The sequence below is a fragment of the Panthera pardus genome, unplaced genomic scaffold (genome assembly GCF_024362965.1).
Source record: "Panthera pardus isolate Hobbes unplaced genomic scaffold, ASM2436296v1 HiC_scaffold_2, whole genome shotgun sequence".
Lineage (NCBI taxonomy): Eukaryota > Metazoa > Chordata > Mammalia > Carnivora > Felidae > Panthera > Panthera pardus.
The window spans coordinates 141,003,890-141,023,126 of record NW_026526765.1 but is presented as its reverse complement, the minus strand read 5'-3'; the positions used below and the strand labels follow the sequence as shown (position 1 = coordinate 141,023,126).

General features: G+C 45.4%; 1 protein-coding gene across 2 annotated transcripts in view; it reads left to right on the top strand.

The window, feature by feature from the left end:
* Positions 1-19,237, top strand: part of TNFAIP8 (TNF alpha induced protein 8) — a 131,403-nt gene that overhangs the window by 67,231 nt on the left and 44,935 nt on the right. The window contains exon 1 of one of the 2 annotated variants that reach the window (XM_019469581.2): positions 1,315-1,642. The exons of the other annotated variant lie outside the window; for it this stretch is intronic. Within the exon in view, the coding sequence (XP_019325126.1) occupies positions 1,630-1,642 (13 nt within the window). The 5' untranslated portion in view covers positions 1,315-1,629. Of the gene's footprint in view, positions 1-1,314; positions 1,643-19,237 lie in introns of those variants that run through there. 2 annotated transcript variants of the gene reach the window in all.

The window sequence follows — 19,237 nt, the reverse complement described above, 5'->3', positions numbered from 1 at the left end:
GAAAGAAAGAAAGAAAGAAAGAAACCTACCGTGTAGTTGGGAATAAGACAGGTATGCCCCTAAAGGTAATTCACAGACAACCTGTGATAGGTACCCGGAATCTGTTACCAAGGAAGTTGAACTGAGGTGCCATGGGGGTTAAAGGGAGAGGCTGAGGGGCTCCTGGGTGGCTCAGTCAGTTAAGCCTCCGATTTCGGCTCAGGTCATGATCTCACGGTTTGTGAGTTTGAGCCCTACTTCTGGCTCTGTGCTGACAGCTCAGAGCCTGGATCCCGCTTCGGATTCTGTGTCTCCCTCTCTCTCTGCCCCTTCCCTGCTCGCACTCTGTCTCTCTCTCTCTCTCTCTCTCTCTCTCTCTCTCTCTCTCTCTCAAAAATAAATAAGCATTAAAAAAAGGGGGAAGAGGATGAGATCACGCATGTTGGTTGGGATGCTCAAAGTCTTCATTGAGGCAGTCCACTTGGAATTGGGCCTTGCAGGACTGGTAGAATCTTGCTCAGTGGGGATAGATAAGGGAACAATTTGTGGGTAGTAGCGATTATCAAATGTACAGGGAAATCAATAAGCTTCTAAAGAGACTATTAGATAATATAGATGCATGTATCTTTATATATGTCCACGTGTGTCTTGTGTGTGCCTGGATACAGTCACCCACACATTCTTTATAATGACCTTATATTCTTTTGGGGGCACCTGGGTGGCTCAGTCGGTTAAGCATCTGACTCTTGATTTTGGCTCAGGTCATGATCTCACGGTTCCATGAGCTTGAGCCCTGCATCCAGCCCACACAGACAATGCAGAGCCTGATTGAGATTCCCCCCCTCTATCTCTGCCTCTTCCCTGCCTCAAAATGAATAAATAAACTAAAAAAAAATCTTAAACAAAAATAAAGACCTTCTATTTTTTCAAAAGCAGAAGACTAATGGTTTTAAGTCACAACATTGTCCAAACTCTGTTCTCCACTTCTACCTAGAACAAGAATATGTCTAAGCAGCAGTTACTATTAATAGACATTCATGTTTATACCGGCCAGGTAGGAATGAACTGGTTTTTTTCTTTTGTGTCATTTTTCTTTTCCCCCCAGGCATCTAACTGCTGCCTTTTTTTTTTCTTTCTAAGTATTGGCTCTTCTTTTCTAGCATGTTGAAACGTTAGACTTCCTGTTTCTGCTTGATTTTGAAATTATCTCCTGTTCGCCTATCACAGGTAATCCCTGGGTTTCTGTGTAGACACAGTTTATGGGCAGCCAGTGCAGGCAGCAACCAGTCCCTTCCCATTGTGGATGTGGGGACCTCTCCGGATTCACAATTAAAGGCTCCATAATGCATTCCACTACAGGTGACGAAACCCAGCTCCCAGAATAACAAGCAAGACAGCTTTTAAAGTGACTGCTGTTGACCAGTGTCTTCTGTGCGTTTGTTTGGTAAACGTATGGTGGATTTTTTTTTTTTTTTTTAAAGAATGGTATAAATTCTTTGGAATTATTCTCGGGGGAAGGCTGACTCTTCCTGAAGGCAATACAGTTACCATAGAATCCCTATCAACAGAGTGGCCGTGTATGTTCCTCTGGTCTTTGTGACTACCAAGACGCCGTGAAGCCGTCCTTCTGACCGAGGACGGGGGCGGGAAATGCTGAAACTAGGTGAGTTAAAAGTGCCCTCAGACTAACTTGGTGTAATATGTTGGAATTTGGCAGAATGTTCAGATGACTAAGTAATGTGGTGTTGCTGTCTGCAAGGGAATAACATTTGGTCGCGGCTTTGTAAAGTGGTTGTGTCTAACAAATCACTGCTTTTCTTTTTTCTGTAACTGGGTGTGGGGCCCTGGTGTTGAGCTGATGGAGGTATGAAATAGTGTAGGTGGAAAAAATGGCATCTGAAGTTTGCATGTAGATGGTTTCGTCCGTAAACAAATGAAGGATGGAAATGCTTCAGAAATGGGACTCTGAGAAGGTGGCTTAGCTTTTTCAGTTCAAGTTTCTCCTTGCGCCTTATCCATCTGCTTAACTGCAGGACGTCTCTAGTTCCCAGTGCATTGGCCAGTGATCTGCAAACACATGGGTGTTTATTTCTATTCTCCTGTTGTGTACATGTTTGTCAGACTGTTTCTGCAGTCACCATTCTCCCTAACGGCCAATCGACAATTTTACCCAGCATACATATAGGCTCGTGGCCTTTTAAAACATGTCTTAGGCTCATTTTCAGCCATATTTAAAGCTGCTACACGTAGCCTTAATTTGATTTTTGAGATTGATTTTTGAGATAAATTGCAAGAGTTTTTGAGCATTGAAATAGAGCATTTTAAATAGCCTTTAAAGTTACATACAGATTTACACATTTGTTCAAGTCTGTGCATGATATTTGGTGAAGTCTCTCTAAAATTTTTCTGCTCAAAAGGCTTTCTGGAGCTTACACCGAATACAGAGAAGGAATCAGAAATTGGAAGACGTAGGCGGGCATTAGTATATCTAGATTCTTGGCCCATTAATGGAACCTTGGCAGCTGGTACAATTTCTCAGAGACAGGACTTCTTTTGTACGGAAGTGGTCACCTGCACGTCATTTATGTTAAATGTGCATTTGCCTACCAGATGCCCAGAGCTGTGCGTGTGATTCACTGTCTCCCTTCTCTATATATGCACATGGGCACGGGCGCATTCTATCAAATATATAAAAATGGTTTACATGCCTGTGACAGTATCTCATGGCGTAGATGCAGTTGAGATCAGTGCCAGGTTCGGCCAGGAAGGTTTCCCGGACGAAGTGAATTTTGCGGGGAGTTCCAAAGGGAGGTAAGGAACGCATTTTTGGCAGAAGGAAGAAGCGTACGTGAAGCTTCCAGCGCTGGAGTGATTAAGCCAGATGTATTCCTTGAGTGAGCGTGAACCATATGCGAGCGGGTTGAAAATAACCAGACTAGTAGGGAAGAAAAGGCAAGGCGTACTTGTGGAGGAGGACTGGAGAGGCTTGTGGGGAGCTGGAGTTGTGTGTGTTGCTGGTTTTCACACTTGGATGCCCGCACAAGGCTGGCCATGTCGCCATCTAGTGGAGCCGGTGAAAAGGCACCACCACCTCTTGGACCTTCAGGTTGAATTCATCCTGCGGTATCTTAGCAATAGGGAAGCTAAGGAATTTTACATAAAGAATTAGAGAAAGGAGATGGGTGTAACCATGGGCACCCCCCCCCCCCCATGATATTAGTTTTGACTCTAGAAAACGGAGCTGAATTCCAATATAAAGAATTTCTCACAGACTATCTGGAGGTCCTGGTGTCACTGAGGGTGCAGGGGGTACCTGGCAGGAAGCAGCATGTGAGAAGTTGTACAGCACAATGAAAGCATACCACATCTGGCCCTGTGTTGGCTTATTTCATGTGGTCATAGAGTCCATCCCAGTATAGTGGTGGCAGAGGAGAGCTCCCTCACCAGAGGCACCACAGACCTTGGGACTGGAGGACACTGTAGAGGGCCATATACCCCCCTCCTCCCTTCCACGCATGTGTGCCTGCATCCATTCAGCAAAACTTCCTGAATCTCTGTAATGTATCAGGCTCTCTTCCAGGTACTGGGAATACCCCAGTGAAGGGTGCAGATAGAAACCCCTGCTCTTAAAAAAAGAAAGGAAGAAAGAAAGAAAGAAAGAAAGAAAGAAAGAAAGAAAGAAAGAAAGAAAGAAAATAAGGAAATAAAGAAATCCCTTCCCTTGGAATGCTGACACTCTGGTGGGAAAGACAGATGACAAATAAATGAGTAAAATGTATAGTAGGTGGGATACTGTTAAGTGCTAAGATGGGAAGCATTTTTTAAAATCTACAATAGGGGGTAAGGATGGTTGTGCATTTTTGTGGGGTGGCAGGGGTAGAGAGAGGATTTGCAAACGTGTGTCCTCGCCGAGAATGTGGTATTAGTCTCTGCTGAAGGTATCAGGAAGCTAGACCTGTGGCTATCCTGGGAAGAGCATTCCAAGCAGGGGGCAAGCAGATACAAAGGCCCTGAGGTGGGAATGGTCCTGGTGTGCTCCTGAAACACAGCAAGGGGATTGATCGGATGTGCCGGAGACGTGGGGAGGGGCAGATAAAGTCGGGCCGTGGGGGCAGTTATAGCGCACTGGACTTTTCCCAGACGTGAGGTGAGAAGCCATTCCATCTAGCCTAATCTTCTCATTTGACAAATGAAACTTAGGACACAGAAGTTAGGTCAGGTTCCGTGGCTATCCAGCCTCATGGAGCCAGACAGGGCTGGGATGAGAATGTGCCTCTTAACCCAGCCTTCTTCCTGCCACCCTGCCTGCCCCTGTGGGGACGTGCGACCACACGCAGGCTGAGGCTTCCGAGTGTAGTGGTCCTGAAGAAGCCAGGTGCTGTGGGCTTTCCCGAGCAGCTCTGTTAGCGCCTCCTGGTCCCTCCCTCAGCGTGTCCACAGCAAACACAGAAAGGAGCAGACCTCTTATCTCAAGAGGACCCTTCCACCAAATATGCCTTCCTCAGTTTCATAATGGAGAGAAATCCTTGGGGTCTTCCTAGCAGTTCAACCCCGAAACCTACAATCTCAGGAAGGCTCCCTTTGTTTGTTATGCAGTTATCTGGATATAAGTTAATGTAAGACGTCTATAGTCTTACGGTGTTGGATCACAGTTCTCGCCATGAGAGTTAGTAAGATTGAATAGTAAAAGTTATTTTAAATGAATTTGAAAATAGGATCTGCCGGTAGGAGAGGTAACCACTGGTTGTCATCAAATGCAGCTGGACCTGGACAGTTTGGCCCAATATTCTTTGCCCTCTGGCTTTGCTGGGAGCCTGGTCAAGCCTTCCCCACCCATCCCTTCTTCCTGCTCCTTTAGATCTTATGACCCTTGTCCTCTGGATGTGGGCCAAATCCTCTAATCTCACTTTCTGGCGAACATCAGACTAGTGCTAAGTATAGAGAACAACCGTGTTGTCCCCCACAGCGTCTCCTCTCCCTCGTCTCCCACAGCCTGGGTCCTCTGGACAGAGTAAGAGGAGGTACAGGCACAAGGTTGATCCCAGCGTGTGAAAAAAACTCACCCACGACTCGCTTGCTCCTTCCTTTCTTCCAAAACAAAGCTCTCAGCATAAGTGATGTGGGGTTTACATCATCTTATTTGGCATGTACATTTATTTGTATAATACTTTCATTTATTTTTTTTAAGTTTATTCATTTATTTTGAGAGGGAGGAAGGGCAGAGAGAGAGAATCCCAGGCAGGCTCCATGCTGTCGGCACAGAGCCCAGTGAGGGGCTTGAACTCACCAATTGCAAGATTCCTGAGCTGAAACCAGGAGTCTGAAGCTTAACCCACTGAGCCATCCAGTCACCCCTTTGAATAATACTTCCTCTCATTTCCTCCTTCCCTCTCCTCCCTTCCTTCCTTAGTTTCTTTCTGCCAACAGAGGTACTTTCATATGTTCATTTGCCTATGTTCTTTTTCTTTTTCTTTTCTTTTTTAATGTTTATTTTTGAGAGAGAGAGAGAGAGAGAGAGCACAAGCTCTGGGGGAGGGGCAAAGAGAGAGGGAGACAGAAGGTCTGAAGCCAGCTCCAGGCTCTCAGCACAGAGCCCCCACGGGGGGCTCAGACTCATGAACCATGAGATCATGACCTGAGCCAAAGTTGGGTGCTCAACCAAATGAGCCACCTACCCACCCCAGCCTATGTTATTTTCAAATGAGCTCTGAAATCCCACCACCTCCAACTATCAGGATCAGTAGTTAAGTTCTTTGTTTCTCCCTGGAGCCTGAGAGCACGGTTCCCTGGGGTCTTTTGGTTTGGGATCTTTAGGAGAGTGGGTACTCCTGGGGGTGCTTTTACCTTTTCCTACCTTGCAAGTCTTTCTCTTTTTGCCCTTCAGAAAGGCAGCCATCCCTTGTGGCAAGGATGTTCCCATATCGGGTTCATCAGGAGGCCCCATCAGGGATGGTGGGGCAGCGCCATACTGGGAGTGGAGGTGGGAACCTCAAGGACCCAGGTCCTGCCTCTCTGACCCTCTTCCCTGTGTATGTCACTGAGGTTTCTCAGCATCCCCCACCTTGGGCCTCTGCGCTTGGCCACCACTGCCATCAGACAGGCGAGACTTGGCTCTGCCAGAGAGAGAGAGTTCCAGGCTGTCCCCTGGCCTTTGTTAGGCAGCCAACTTGAGGAAATGGGGGAGGAAGTGATGGTTACCTCTGTATTCTGGGCTGCTTTACCCACTGTCCTTTAGGGGCTGGACATGTGTTAAAGCCAGAGGCAAGATTAGAAGTCCTCAAGCATGCTCCTCATTCGCCTTCCAGAATATTCTATCAGTGATGGCTCTTATTGTACAAGAGAGAGAAACCCCAGTTTAGATTGTCTCAGACAGAACAGAATTTTTTATTAGCTTACATAACTGGAATGAGATTTGGTTTAGCCGCTCAGTGATGTCAAGAACTCATTTTCTTTCCAATTTGCCTTCTGTGGTGAGTTTCATCCTCAGCCAGCTCCTCTCATGATGGTTAAATGTCTGTAGCAATTCTAACTTTGTGCATACAGCACACCATCCAGGAGGAGAGACAGAATTGGCTCTGGCAGCTCTAACAGAGGAACAAGTGGCCTTTTCCAGAAGCCCCCAGCAAATTTCTCATGTGTCCTTGTCTAATCGTAAGCCAGTTTATTGGCTGTAGAATGTGGTGTTGAGTGGCTTAGGTTTGTGTTGCCTAAACCAGTCACTCTATGGCAAGGGGGATAGGGTTACCGGGGTGGAGTTAAAATGGTCAGGGCTGAACATGAGAGGTGAGGCTGGGGTCATTTTCTCCTTCAGACAGCAGCCTGTGGTGATAGAAGTGATGTCAAGTGGGCCACAGTGTCTACTAAACAGACTTCCTTTCAGTGTGGTTTTATTTCCTCCCTGTTGTTTCTTACTTGGTGACTGGCTATGGTATAATACAGTGAATGGAGCCCAGCATATTGGATTATCAGCACCCCCTGAGCCCATGACAATGACATAGGTGCTATCAGGGAGATCTGGGACATACTCTCTATGAAGCACAACAGCCCTGCAGATCAGACAGGGAAATTCTCAGAGGTCGATAAATTCTCAGAGGTCGATAAGGTATCATAGACCTAGTCTGGTAAGCCTTGAACACTGAGAGTAAGAACTAGAGAAAATTAATTACAGGCAGGCCTTCAATCTATGGTAATTATGTGTCCCTGTAATAATTGAAGTCCAGTATAATTTTTCTTTTAAAACACTGCAATAAGGCCATATTTTCCTGTAAAGAATACCTTTACATTTTAAAGATAGGAGCTTAATTGCCATATTTGGTTATTTTATCTATTTTATTTTTGAGAGAGAGAGAGAATTAGAGAGCGTGGTACAAGCAGGTCAGGTCAGGGGCAGAGGGAGAACAAGAATCTTAAGCAGGTTCCATGTTCAGCACAGAGCCCGATGTGGGGCTCAATCCCACAACCATGAGATCATGACCTGAGCCAAAATTAAGAGTTGGATGTTTAACTGACTGAGCCACCCAGGCACCCCAAGTGCGACAGATGTCTTAAATAGCTACCAAGAAGCTCGACTGACTGAGGGCTGGGTGCAAACCTGTTGTACTGTCAGGTTCTTTGAAAAACACAAGTGTCTCTTACGGCCGGTGGATGACTCACAACTAAGCCTAAATGAATTCACTGGGTGTTGGTAGTTGGAGCCAAACTTGGTGTTGGTAGTTGGATACCACAGATACTATAGCATGGCCACAGCTCACTGAATAGATGGCTTGTTTCCTTTGCCAAGCCAGCCTTGGATACTGGCTGCCAGGCTCGTGTTGTGTCACATCTAGACGTCAGGGGTTTTGTAGGAGCAGATCAGACGGGGCAATATCAGACGGTTACTGCTGACAGATACTTCTGTGAAAAAGTGGTTTCAGATCCGTGGTCACATGGCTTATCTTGGGACTGATGAGCCCTACGGCGTTTTTGGTCTCCTGTTTTGTTAAGAGTCTGATTACAAGTGGTATTGCACACTGTTGTGGTTTATCGGTTTTTATCTTTTTGCTCAATTACCCTGAAATGGTGAAGTCTGGAGCTCTGCCTTGACAGAGGCTGTTTGGTTAGTTTTGATATCAGTCTGTGTGAACCAGTGGTCCCAAACTCAAATGTCTACAAGAACCAGGTAAGAAATATGAACGTGGAAATACAGCTTTCTGTGAACAATTGGAAGTCATGAGGACTGGGGCCATCTTGGAGAGAACAGGTCCTGTCTCAAGGCCTTGAAGTTCAGGTGCAAAATGAACCTTATCTGGTCCAAGAAAACCCTGTGGGGCTGGATCTAATCCTAAGGCTACCAGTTTGTGATTCTTAGGCTATGAATCCACTAACTTCAGCTGTCATTGATGTGTTTGCTCAGCTTCAGAGAGGTCACATTTTCTGGATATCAGCCCTTTGTAATTTGGTTGTTAAGTAGATTTTAGCTCTTTCCCTTAGTTATGAGACTATCACTGGGATAAGTGGGCCACCCTAACATTTACTCACAAATTGGAAATACTTCAAAAGAAATCACGTCCTCATGAATATCAGTCCTTTGATGCAGGGCCTTTGGAGGCTGAATCAACTTAGAGAAACAACTCGTTCAAAACAGCTCTGAGTATTTTACATCATTAGAACGCTTTGCGTCACTAAAAATAAGGGCCCCCCAAGCATTTGAAACTCACACTCTTGCGTTGCAAGATGTCTGCTCCATATATTCATTCCTCTTTGCCTTTTCTCTGAGTTAAGCTGGCTTGGGTTTAGGGACCAGAGTGGTTTCTGGAATGGAACAAGCTCGTGTTCACTCTTTCCCTCCCCTTTCAGGCCTCCCCACACTCTTCATTTCCGTCTCCCTGCTTCCCCCCACTGCTTCCCCATCCCCACCGTGAAGGAACAAAGAAACCAGTTAATTCATTTAGGCTTAGTTGTGAGTCATCCACCGGCCTTAAGAGATACTTGTGTTTTTCAAAGAACCTGACAGTACAACAGCAAATAGGACAAATTTTAGCCAAACGTCTGCTTCTCTCTAATGAGAGCGTTTGTTGTTAACTGGATAATTTGGGGCTGGGGAGCCTCCCAGGCACCCCAGAGATAACACCTCCTGCAGCCCCGCTTCGGCTAAGATCTGCTGGACCAGCACCGGCCACTGAGCATGGAGGTGGGTGTTCGACTTTATCCTTCTTTATTTACATCATTCAAACTCCTGTCAGTGCCCGTGAAAATTCCTGCAAATGTGTTTTTGTAAGGGATGGCTGGTACCCAGCTTCCCTGTGTCTGGCCAGTGGGAGAGATATAGGGACTTAAATATTCCTTCAGCAAAGCCACTCAGTGAACACTGTGCTAAAATTGTGCCCTTTTGGGGCGCCTGGGTGGCCCAGTCAGTTAAGCTTCTGACTTTAGCTCAGGTCATGATCTCGCGGTTCACGAGTTCCAGCTCAGCGCCTGGAGCCTGCTTCGGATTCTGTGTCTCCCTCTCTCTCTGCCCCTTGCCCGGCTCGCACTGTCTTTCTGTCTCTCAAAAATGAATAAACGTTAAAAAAATTTTCTTTAACTGCTCTTTTGATAGTGCTTTCTCCCCAGAGTACTGTCTTACCTTATTCCTTTGAGTGAGACTTCAGAGAGGAATAGTCCCCAATTCTTCCTCTACTTTTTAACAGCAATTTATTCCTGAACCCCTTACAATTTGGCTTCTGTCTCTACTCACGTTACATTACCAGGAACCATTCTTCCTTCTTTTCTTGCTCACTTCCCAGTCCTTGACTGATTCCTTGACCCCCAAGTTTTACCTCAGGCATCACTTCTTTCAGGAAGCCTTCCTTGATTGACTTCCTCCTCCAGGACTGATTTATGTACTTGTCCTACGAGCTTTTTGTAGCACCCCATACTTTCCTGCTTTTGCATTTATACTATATTTTAATTAGTGCCTTCCCCCTCCCCTTATTGTAGGCTCTGTGAGGATAGGCACCATGGTTGTTTTATTTACACCATTTGCCTTGTAAATGTTCCATGAATGTTTGCAGATGGAGGAACTGTATAAATGAAGACAGCGTCTGAACACTGCCATCTGTGGCTTCCTCCAAAGCAGGCAGTGAACCCCGGTTTCCTCCATCAACCTTTGGTTCTCTCCTGGTCCCTTGGACCTCCACGTAGTAGATGCAGAGGGATTGTTAGAGGCTGTCCATAAAAGTGACATCTGACTCTGAGGAAGAAGACAGGTGTCAGGAAATCCTGACCATTTATATGCAGCTGCTTCATGACCAGGCAGTAACTCTGTATTGCTCATATTGAACACATGATGGTTACCTGTTGATGACACCAAGGGAGCAGATGAGTTTTGAGGGTTCTGACCCCTAACAGAAGAGGACACATTGCTTAGGGATCTAGGCAAATGGGCGGTAATGATTTTATCATGACCATGGGGCGGGGGTGGCGGGGGGAATCTTGAATATCTGTTCAGAGAGAAACATAAACTAATGGTTCGGGGAGCTGATAAGTATGATACTACTGATAAGTAGGCAGTACTGTACTTTCAGGACCATTTAAGGAATTTTCCAGATAATTTTAACTCTATGCAGTTGTGCCTTACTGATTTTAGGACCCAACTTCCCTCCTCTTACCTCTGAAAACATGACTCTGCTATGTTGACAGCATTACGTCTGCTCTGTAGATGTCTATGTTGCGAAGGGCTTTCTAGAGCCTTTAGGAACGATGTGAAATCTTGATCACATGCATCTTCTTGTGTGCCTTGAAACTGGATGGGAACCGTTGCTGTGGGTGGAAGGAGGATGAAAAAGGACAACTTTATTAGGCAGGATTTAGTGAGCAAAAAAGTAGGTTCATATCTCTATTACAGAATTGTGTGATCAGTCTGCTTTGTAAAAAAAAAAAAACCCACAATAATAATATAATAGTACTGTTCTATAGCCTTTTAGTGCAGAGGAGATATTCTATGCAGTCTGTTTTAGAAATATCTTCATCAAAATCTCTGGCTTTTTCGAAGCAGAAGCACTTCCCGGAAGAGCCCTGGTCACGTGGGAAACTGACTTGACAGAAAACACACAAGCATATCCCCACATTGGTTGCCCTGCTCAGACCTCAGGTTCAGAGTTGTGAAATGGAACTCCTCCCCTTCCCCCTTGCCACGCCTCTTCCTCTCTGGACTCCCCCTCTTCTATTGTCCGGCTCCCTCTTCCGCCAAGTGAGCCAGGCTCAGAGCCTCCCAGTCAGCTTTGCCGTCTGTCCTCTCTTTCTGCTCTGGCCCCCTCTTCTGTTGCAGCATATGGTATGCTTGTGTTAAGATAAAATTGTGGGTGCTCTGCTCAGTCAGAGACACTATAGCATAGAAAAAAGTAGCATGGAATGAGGGCAGAGGACTCACATTCTAGTCTCAGTTCATGCTCAGTCCTAGCTAAGCGACCTTGGTCCAGCCACTTCATTTCTCTGAGCATCTGTATCCTTGTCAGAAGCAGATGGAACCAGTAATACCCAAGATTCCTTCCTTATAGGATTGTTCTGAGGGTCAGCGGCCATGTAGGCAAAAACATTTCAAGAACTAGAAAACACCATGTTGCTGAGGTGTGGTAAGACTGAGATATGTTCTGCAATGTGCCTAAGTACATAATACTTAGCCTGTAGCAGGTGCCTGACAAATTATACTTGGTAACTGAGAAACAAATTTTTTTTCAGTTTATATATTTATTGAGAGAGAGAGAAAGAGAGCACAAGCAGGGGAGGGGAGAGAAATGGAGAGACAGAATCCTGAGCAGGTTCAAAGCCATCAGCACAGAGCCTGATGCAGGGTTCCAACTCACGAACTGTGAGATCATGACCTGAGCCAAGGTCAAGAGTCCGACGCATAACCAACTGTGCCACCCAGGTGCCCCCAAACTCGATAATATTAAGACAGCAGAATTTAAACATGTATATCATTTGGTTCTAAACTGGGCTGCTTTGTTCAGAATTGGGGCGATGGCCAAGTGGAATATTGTTTCCTTCCTCTGGTCCAGATAACAGGATATTCGGGACACCCAAGGTTCTGCCTTTTCATTTCACAGGTCGGTCTCATCCCTTAAGAAAACAGATGGCAAAATTAAGTACATATTGTGCAACAGTGGATCCCAGACTGGCTTTAGAACAGCATATTATAAACGCAAACAGCCTCTGAGGGGAAGCACGCTTCGTTCCTGAGAGACCGGCTTAATAGAACGTTTATTGCCCAAGAGAAGTTCATGCGTTGAGTAGAGAGGTGCCTGGGATTCCCATCTGGGATTTATTAGTATATACATTCAGGGGGCCCAGTGCCGGATGTTAGTTCTTAACCTAAAGGAAACAAAACTCCCATTCTGAGGCTGGCCAGGTTGCCTCTCTTTGAAAGTGGGCAGCTGCTGCTGGTACCTCTCTGGCCCTGGAAATCCCACCAACTGAAATGGAATTGTGTCCAATCCATCTTCTTAATGGTTCCTAGGACAAACACATTGGGCTTGATAGGTGACTGGTGAGGAAGGCTGCCTCTGCGAAGACCAGCACGACTCATTATTTGCAGCCTAAGCTCCAGTGGCTTCTACTGGGGGTGCTTGCCTCTGCTCCTCACGCTGTTTATGGGGATGTTAAAAGGAAGTGCGTCCATTCTCTGCATGTTGTAAAACAGAAGGTTTGCAGCTGTCAGAGTTATTTTCCCCTTGGCTCTTTATCTGATGGCCTTTTTTGTAAACCTGATAGATTTATGGATCGTTTCAAATTCCCGGCACCGGCTCTTCAGATGTAATGCAAATTTTCTTTTCTTGTTTCTTTCTTTGAAGATAACAGATATTTATGTACACATTTCCTCGTGATGTACCTCTGAGGCAAGGGGAAATTAAAATTGTCCTTACATGTTGTCATAATTCAATATTACGAAATGATTAAATGATTACTAGTGATATCGTGCCTTCCAAGCATCTGTGTTCTGCTCTCTGGAAAGGAGGGGGGAAAAAACCCTCGAGGTATAATCTTGTGTTTTAAATAGCTTACAAATCTGGCTCAGAAGACGACTAACATCAAGATTATCAACTTTAGGGGCGCCTGGGTGGCTCAGTCAGTTAAGCATCCGGTTTCGGCTCAGTCATGATCTCGAGGTTCATGAGTTCAAACCTTGAGTCGGGCTCTCTACTGTCAGTGCAGAGCCAGCTTCGAATCTTCTGTCCCCTCTCTTTCTCTCTGCCCCTCCCCCTGCTTACTCGCACTTTCTCTCCCTCAAAAACAAATAAACAAACAAACAAACATTGAAAAAAAGATTATCAACTTTATAATAGAAGTTCACTCTGGAAGCATAAGTTCACGGTAAACTTCAGTAGGCTTTATGGAGGAACTGAGACCAGAGCAGGGTTTGGGGATGGGTTAAAAAAAAAAAAAGGGATGTAACATAGCAGAGAGCAGCTGCTCCCACAAGGTGGCTTGTGGTTGCACAAAGTGTCATGGTTCGCTGTAATAGTTGTTTCCAGTAATTTCCAGTTAGTGAAAACAAGTGTCAGAGTTTCTGAATGAGTCCTTCTCAAGTCATTCATATCTGCTTGGGGGGAGGCAGGGGGTGCACATTTGTGGTTCGGCCCCGGTGCTGTCATTTAGCCGTACTTCACTGCCTTTGCTTGCTTTGGAAGAGAGAGGTGGGTGTTCAGCTGGCATCCCGGGTGCCTTCGCCCACAGCCTGCTTATCTCTGTGTCTCCATGTGGGTGTGGGGGGCTGAGGTGGCCAGGTACTTGTGGCAGGTAGAGGTTGTTGTATTTCCAACCTCTGGAGATTTGAAGTTTCTATGCCTGGTCTCATTTAAGGGAAATCAGCTTGAAATCTGTTCGATTATACCAGCTGGACATGATAGTTGGACCCACGACTGTAGGAATGGAGGGAAAAAAGGCCTATCCAGGAAACGTTCTGATGATGGGACTTAGTGAGATTAGAAATAAAGGGAGACAGAGCAGCCTAAGTCAGAGGCCATCATAGGATTCTAGCCACCATTGCCTAAGTGAGAAATAGTTTAATATCATGAAGAAAATCAAGATGGTGTGTGTGTGTGTGTGTGTGTGTGTGTGTGTGTGTGTGTGTGATGGTGGTGGGGGTTGTTGGTGGGGTCTGTCTTTGCCTTCAGATGGACGGATGCTCCTGGACAGGGTGAGCCTAAGGAGCCATCCAAGCAGACAAGCCCTCATGGCAGCTGCAAACATGTGGGCTGGAACAAAGTTTCCCAACATGCTTCACTCTTAGTGCCTCTAGTTTTTTCACATCATTTTCTTGGACACAAGGAATACCTAACCATTTCATTTCTTAAGTGCTTAAGTCTAATAACTGAATGCATATTTCTGTGCTAATAATTTTGTAGCTATGTGGAAGACAGCATATGTATAAGTCGAAAGATAAAAAATAATGTTTTGGCGGTGCCTGGGTGGCTCAGTCTATTGAGCATCCAACTCTTGATTTTGGCTCAGGCCATGCTCTCGTGGTCATGAGATCGAGCCCTGCATCGGGCTCCACACTGAGTTTGGAGCCTGCTTGGGATTCTCTCTGTCTCTCTCAATCTGCCCCTCCCCCCCCCTCACACACACACGCTCCCTCTTTGAAAATAAATAAACATTTTTTAAAAATAATGTTTTTCTTTGATTCGTCATTAGTTACTAATAGAATGTGTATACCTGTTGGGCCTTGCATGGTTCAGACAAGACCCAGTTGGGAGACATGATGATTTGAACAGGAAAGCTTAGCATAAATAAATACAAATTACCAATATAGTAGGCAGCTCCTCCTTACACATAGGCAGCTCCTATGTGTAATAGGGGAATAGCATTCAGTCTTAAAAAAGGAAGGATATTCTGACACAAGCTATAACATGGGTGCACCTTTGGGACATTATGTCAAGTAAAATAGGCCAATCACAAAAAAAGACAAATACTCTGTAAGTTCACTTGTATGAAACATCTACAGTAGTGGGATCAGAGAAAGTAGAATGGTGGTTGCTGGGGACTGAGAGGGGAGGAGAATGGAAAGTCAGTGTTTAATGGGTACAGACTTTGGGTTTTGCAAGATGAAGGGTTCTGTAGATGGATGATGGTAAGGATTGCACAACGATGTAACTGTACTTTGTACAATTGAACTAGACGCTTAAGAATGAGGAAGATGGCAAATTTTACGTGATGTGTATTTTACCGCAATTAAAAACAATAATAAAAAAGAAAACAACTTAAATAATATATATATTTTAAGTTTATTTATTTTGAGAGAGACAGAGGGCAAGTGGGAGAGGAGCAGAGACAGAGGGAGACAGAGAATCCCAAGCAGGCTCCACGCTGCCCACGCAGAGCCAGATGTGGGGCTTGAACTCAGCAAAACAATGAGCTCACATCCTGAGCCAAAACCAAGATTTAGATGCTTAACCAACTGAGCCAGTATAAGAAATATTAAGTTTGATGAGGATAGGCTATCTACCAACTAAAGACAATTGTAAAAAATGGAGGAATAGCTAATATAAGGAGCAAGCACTTACCATGGGTTCAAGATAGAGCACCACCCATGAGCTTCCCCCTCTTCTATGTCACACCTTGAGGTTGGCTAGCCATGGCTCCTTGGATGGGAGAGCAGTCCCTGTAGTGTTGTGCTGATAGAACTTGCTGGAAATCCACCCACTAGGAAGGAAATCTGTTTATGTGGGGAGGCTTTTCACAAGAGCACACTGGAACCAGGAAGGAAAAGTTTTTCTTCCCGTAAATTCTCTGTAGTGCACCCCACCGAGAAAGCTAAGAATTGTATTAGCTGGCAAAAGAAAAAAAGTGTTTATGGGGTGCCTGGGTGACTCGGTTAAGTGTCCGACTTCGGCTCAGGTGATGACCTCACAGTTTGTGGGTTTGAGCCCCGCGTCGGGCTCTGTGCTGACAGCTCAGAGCCTGGAGCCTGCTTCAGACTCTGTGTCTCCTTCTCTCCCTGCCCCTCCCCTGCTTGCAGTCTGCTTCTCTCTCTCAAAAATAAATAAATGTAAAAAAAAAAAAAGAAAGAAAAAAGAAAAAAAAGTGTTCAAAGTGCTGTCTTTATTTTCTTAGAGCAGGTGATGAAGGGTGAATTTGGGGCTGTCAGGCAATAAACTGAGCCCTGGCCACCTCACAGCTTCTCAAATCTTGAAATCAGATTGGATCCCACTACCCTAATTTCCTGTCTTATGTACTTTTTCGTATAGTACTTGCTTTTTATCACAGCAACTGCCAACAACCTAGCTTTTCAGAGAAATGATGTCATTAAAAGAAATGTAGCACAGTCTAATGTTACACTGCAAACTTGCCTGAAGTAGTTCATACAGTTTCTGAGAGATGTTGAATGATGCTTTGTTTTCCTCAAAAATTTAAAATGTCCTGCAACAGCCCCATGAGCTTGCTGTAGTGCCATCAGCAGCATAGCACACAATTTGGGGACCTCAGGGCCAGAACTATGAGTCTGTTTCAGGGCACCTAGGTGGCTCAGTCAGTTAAGTGTCCGACTTTGGCTCAAGTCATGATCTCACGGTTCGTGAGTTTGAGACCCATGTCAGGCTCTATGCTGACAGCTCGGATTCTGTGTCTCCCTCTCTCTCTGCTCTTTCCTGGCTCACGTTCTGTCTCTCTCTCTCTCTCTTTTTCTCAAAACTAAACATTAAAAAAATTTATGAGTCTGTTTCAACAATTCTGACCACACCACTGTAACACATGAGAATCTAAGGTGCCAGTTTGGTTAAATACAGGAGAGTCATATGTAAAGTCAAAACTGTCTGGGGTCATATTATTTTTGAAAACCTCTTAGGAAATTACCAGACTGGAGAATAGCAGATCACTTTCCAGTAAGTATAAGACTTACTGTCTAAGTGTTTCCTCTACCATTGGAGTGGGCTGCTCTTTCTGTGGGACTAGATGAAATTGTGGCTTGTCTTTGGAGGCACTTGGATACAAAAAAAATACACAGCCTGAAATACAACATTCACCATCCGTGCAGGAGAGGCTCACAGTGTGGGGAGGCCATACAGAGACAAGAGGCAGGGGGGACCAACCAATTCCCAGCTCTGTCTCAGGCTTGCTCTGCAGCATAAAAATCATTAAATGAATGGCAGTGGATGCAATATGTGGATTGTTATGTTTTTTCTGTTTCTGTTTTGGGTTGATTGTAGGTAGTTGAAGTCGAGAAGGTAAAATGGTGTATGATGGGACTTGGCTGAATTCAGTGGTAAAAATTCCAGTGAAGTAGATTGCAGATGAAGAAAGTTACAAGTTTTAGCTGTCTTCTGTTTCTGCTGGGAAATGTATGGGCTTAATAAGACTTTTTATTCGGTAGGCAGGCTCCCTGTTCGTATTAGCAGTTTCTCAGAAAATACATTTGTTTCGGTGATGTCTCCGACTTGGTGAATCATAATGATTAGACATGTTTCTATATTTCTTCTTTAAGGAGAAGCTGAAAGGCTTTAGTTGTGTAACCTGACCTGTTCACATGGAAAAACTGATCCTTTCAGTCTTACTTGCAAAACAGTCTCCCCTTCCCCACTGAAACGCTGTTTGGATAAGGTCTCCTTTGGTTCGTATTTTTACCACCTGCTGAGTTGATCTGTTGGGTTTCAGCCTTGGCTACATTCATTCACCTGGCAAGCCTGTCCTGCCCTGTAGCTCTGCCTTCCAGGGTTTTCTGTCTCTAACATAGTGACCAGTGGGCACAAAAGTGATTGAACAGCCACTCTACCCGGGTCAGAAACTCCATGTAAAAATCAAATTATGCCAACTTGGAGAGGATTCAACTTTCAAATGGATCTCAGGGCAGGGGTCTGCGGTGCAGATTTCACATAGGAAGCATTCCTTTCGTTTCCGTGTGGATTTCACATTTTATTCAGAAACCGGAATAAAGCTTCTTAACTGCTCAGGCGCCAGCAAGGAGGGCCTGTTGACCCAACCTGTCTTGGCATCGTTTTGTACGGCCTTGGAGTGAGCGCACAGGGGAGAGAAGACGTGGTCACTGCCACCACGTCCTCCAGAGCTTCCTGCTTCTGAATTCTTCACCATAACCAACAACAGATGTGTGGCAGGCACTGGAAAGCTGCGTAACCATCTGACCTTGCCTTCAACTGCAGCCCCCTGGCCAGTACGAGGAGGATCTCCCCTGGGTTGTTAAAAAAGACAATCGAGTTAAAAAATCTGTGTTCATCTCGTTACAAAATTACATCCTTGCCGGAAGGTGTAAAGTCAGTGCTTCGCGTGGCCGTCAGGTAACAATCCCTGCTCTGGAATTTCAGTTTATGATAAGGAGGAGACCCCTAGGGGTCAGAAAGGAGAGGAGGCTGTCTCTTTGAGGAGGGAGTCTGAATAGAGGTCAGCAAGGACAGCCTGGTTGAATGCTTGCTGCCTGGGATGGGGGTAAGAGATTGCTTCACCAGCCGGGTCGAGGACTAGAGGAGTGAGCTCTGAGGTTCCCTCCTAACCGGAGTTTCTGGGACTGTGGTTGTGGATCACTTTTTCCTCCTGCTGCTTTTCCGGAGGAAAGCCAGGCATTGGTGGGTCAGATGGGACCCGGTGACTTCCAGGCTCAGTCTCAGTCCTGCCTTGCTTCTTCCTGGTGCATCCTGTCAGGAACCCCTCTCATGTTATCCCAGTGTTGACCCCATTAGTCTGGGCACGGGAAGGAAGTCCAGTCCTTTTTTGTTCACGTTCTGTCACTGGACCATGCACATCAAGTTGCCATATCTGTCTGGAATGTCTGTGGGGCCGGCACTTAGGACATCCAAATACATGTTCTGCAACCTAAAACAACCTGGCCTCATTCATGAAAGTATTCGGGAAAGGGTCGAAGGGGGATTTTAGAACTTTCAGTGCTTCATCCAGTTCTTGCCTCATTTCACTATTGTTTCTCCTCTGTTAAATAAGTGGCATTAACACCATTTTACAGATGTGGAAATGGAGGCTCAGAGAGGTTAAATGGCTTGCCCATTCTTCGAAGGAAAGTAAGAGGACAAGGAAGAGGAAAAAACATCCTAATGCACAGGAGGCAGTGCTTCCTAGCTTTAAGGTCATCAGGTGCCATTCTCCTGTATCAAGTCTGGTATTCTTTTCCCTGCTCCCGGCAGCCCCACATGCCAGCAGGTTTAGTTAGGGTCCTGAGCCAACTTTTATTTAAAAACAAAAAGGGGCGCCTGGGTGGCTCAGTCGGTTGGGCGACTGCTCAGGTCATGATCTCATCTTGGTGAGTTCAAGCCCCGCATCAGACTCTGTGCTGACAGTTCAG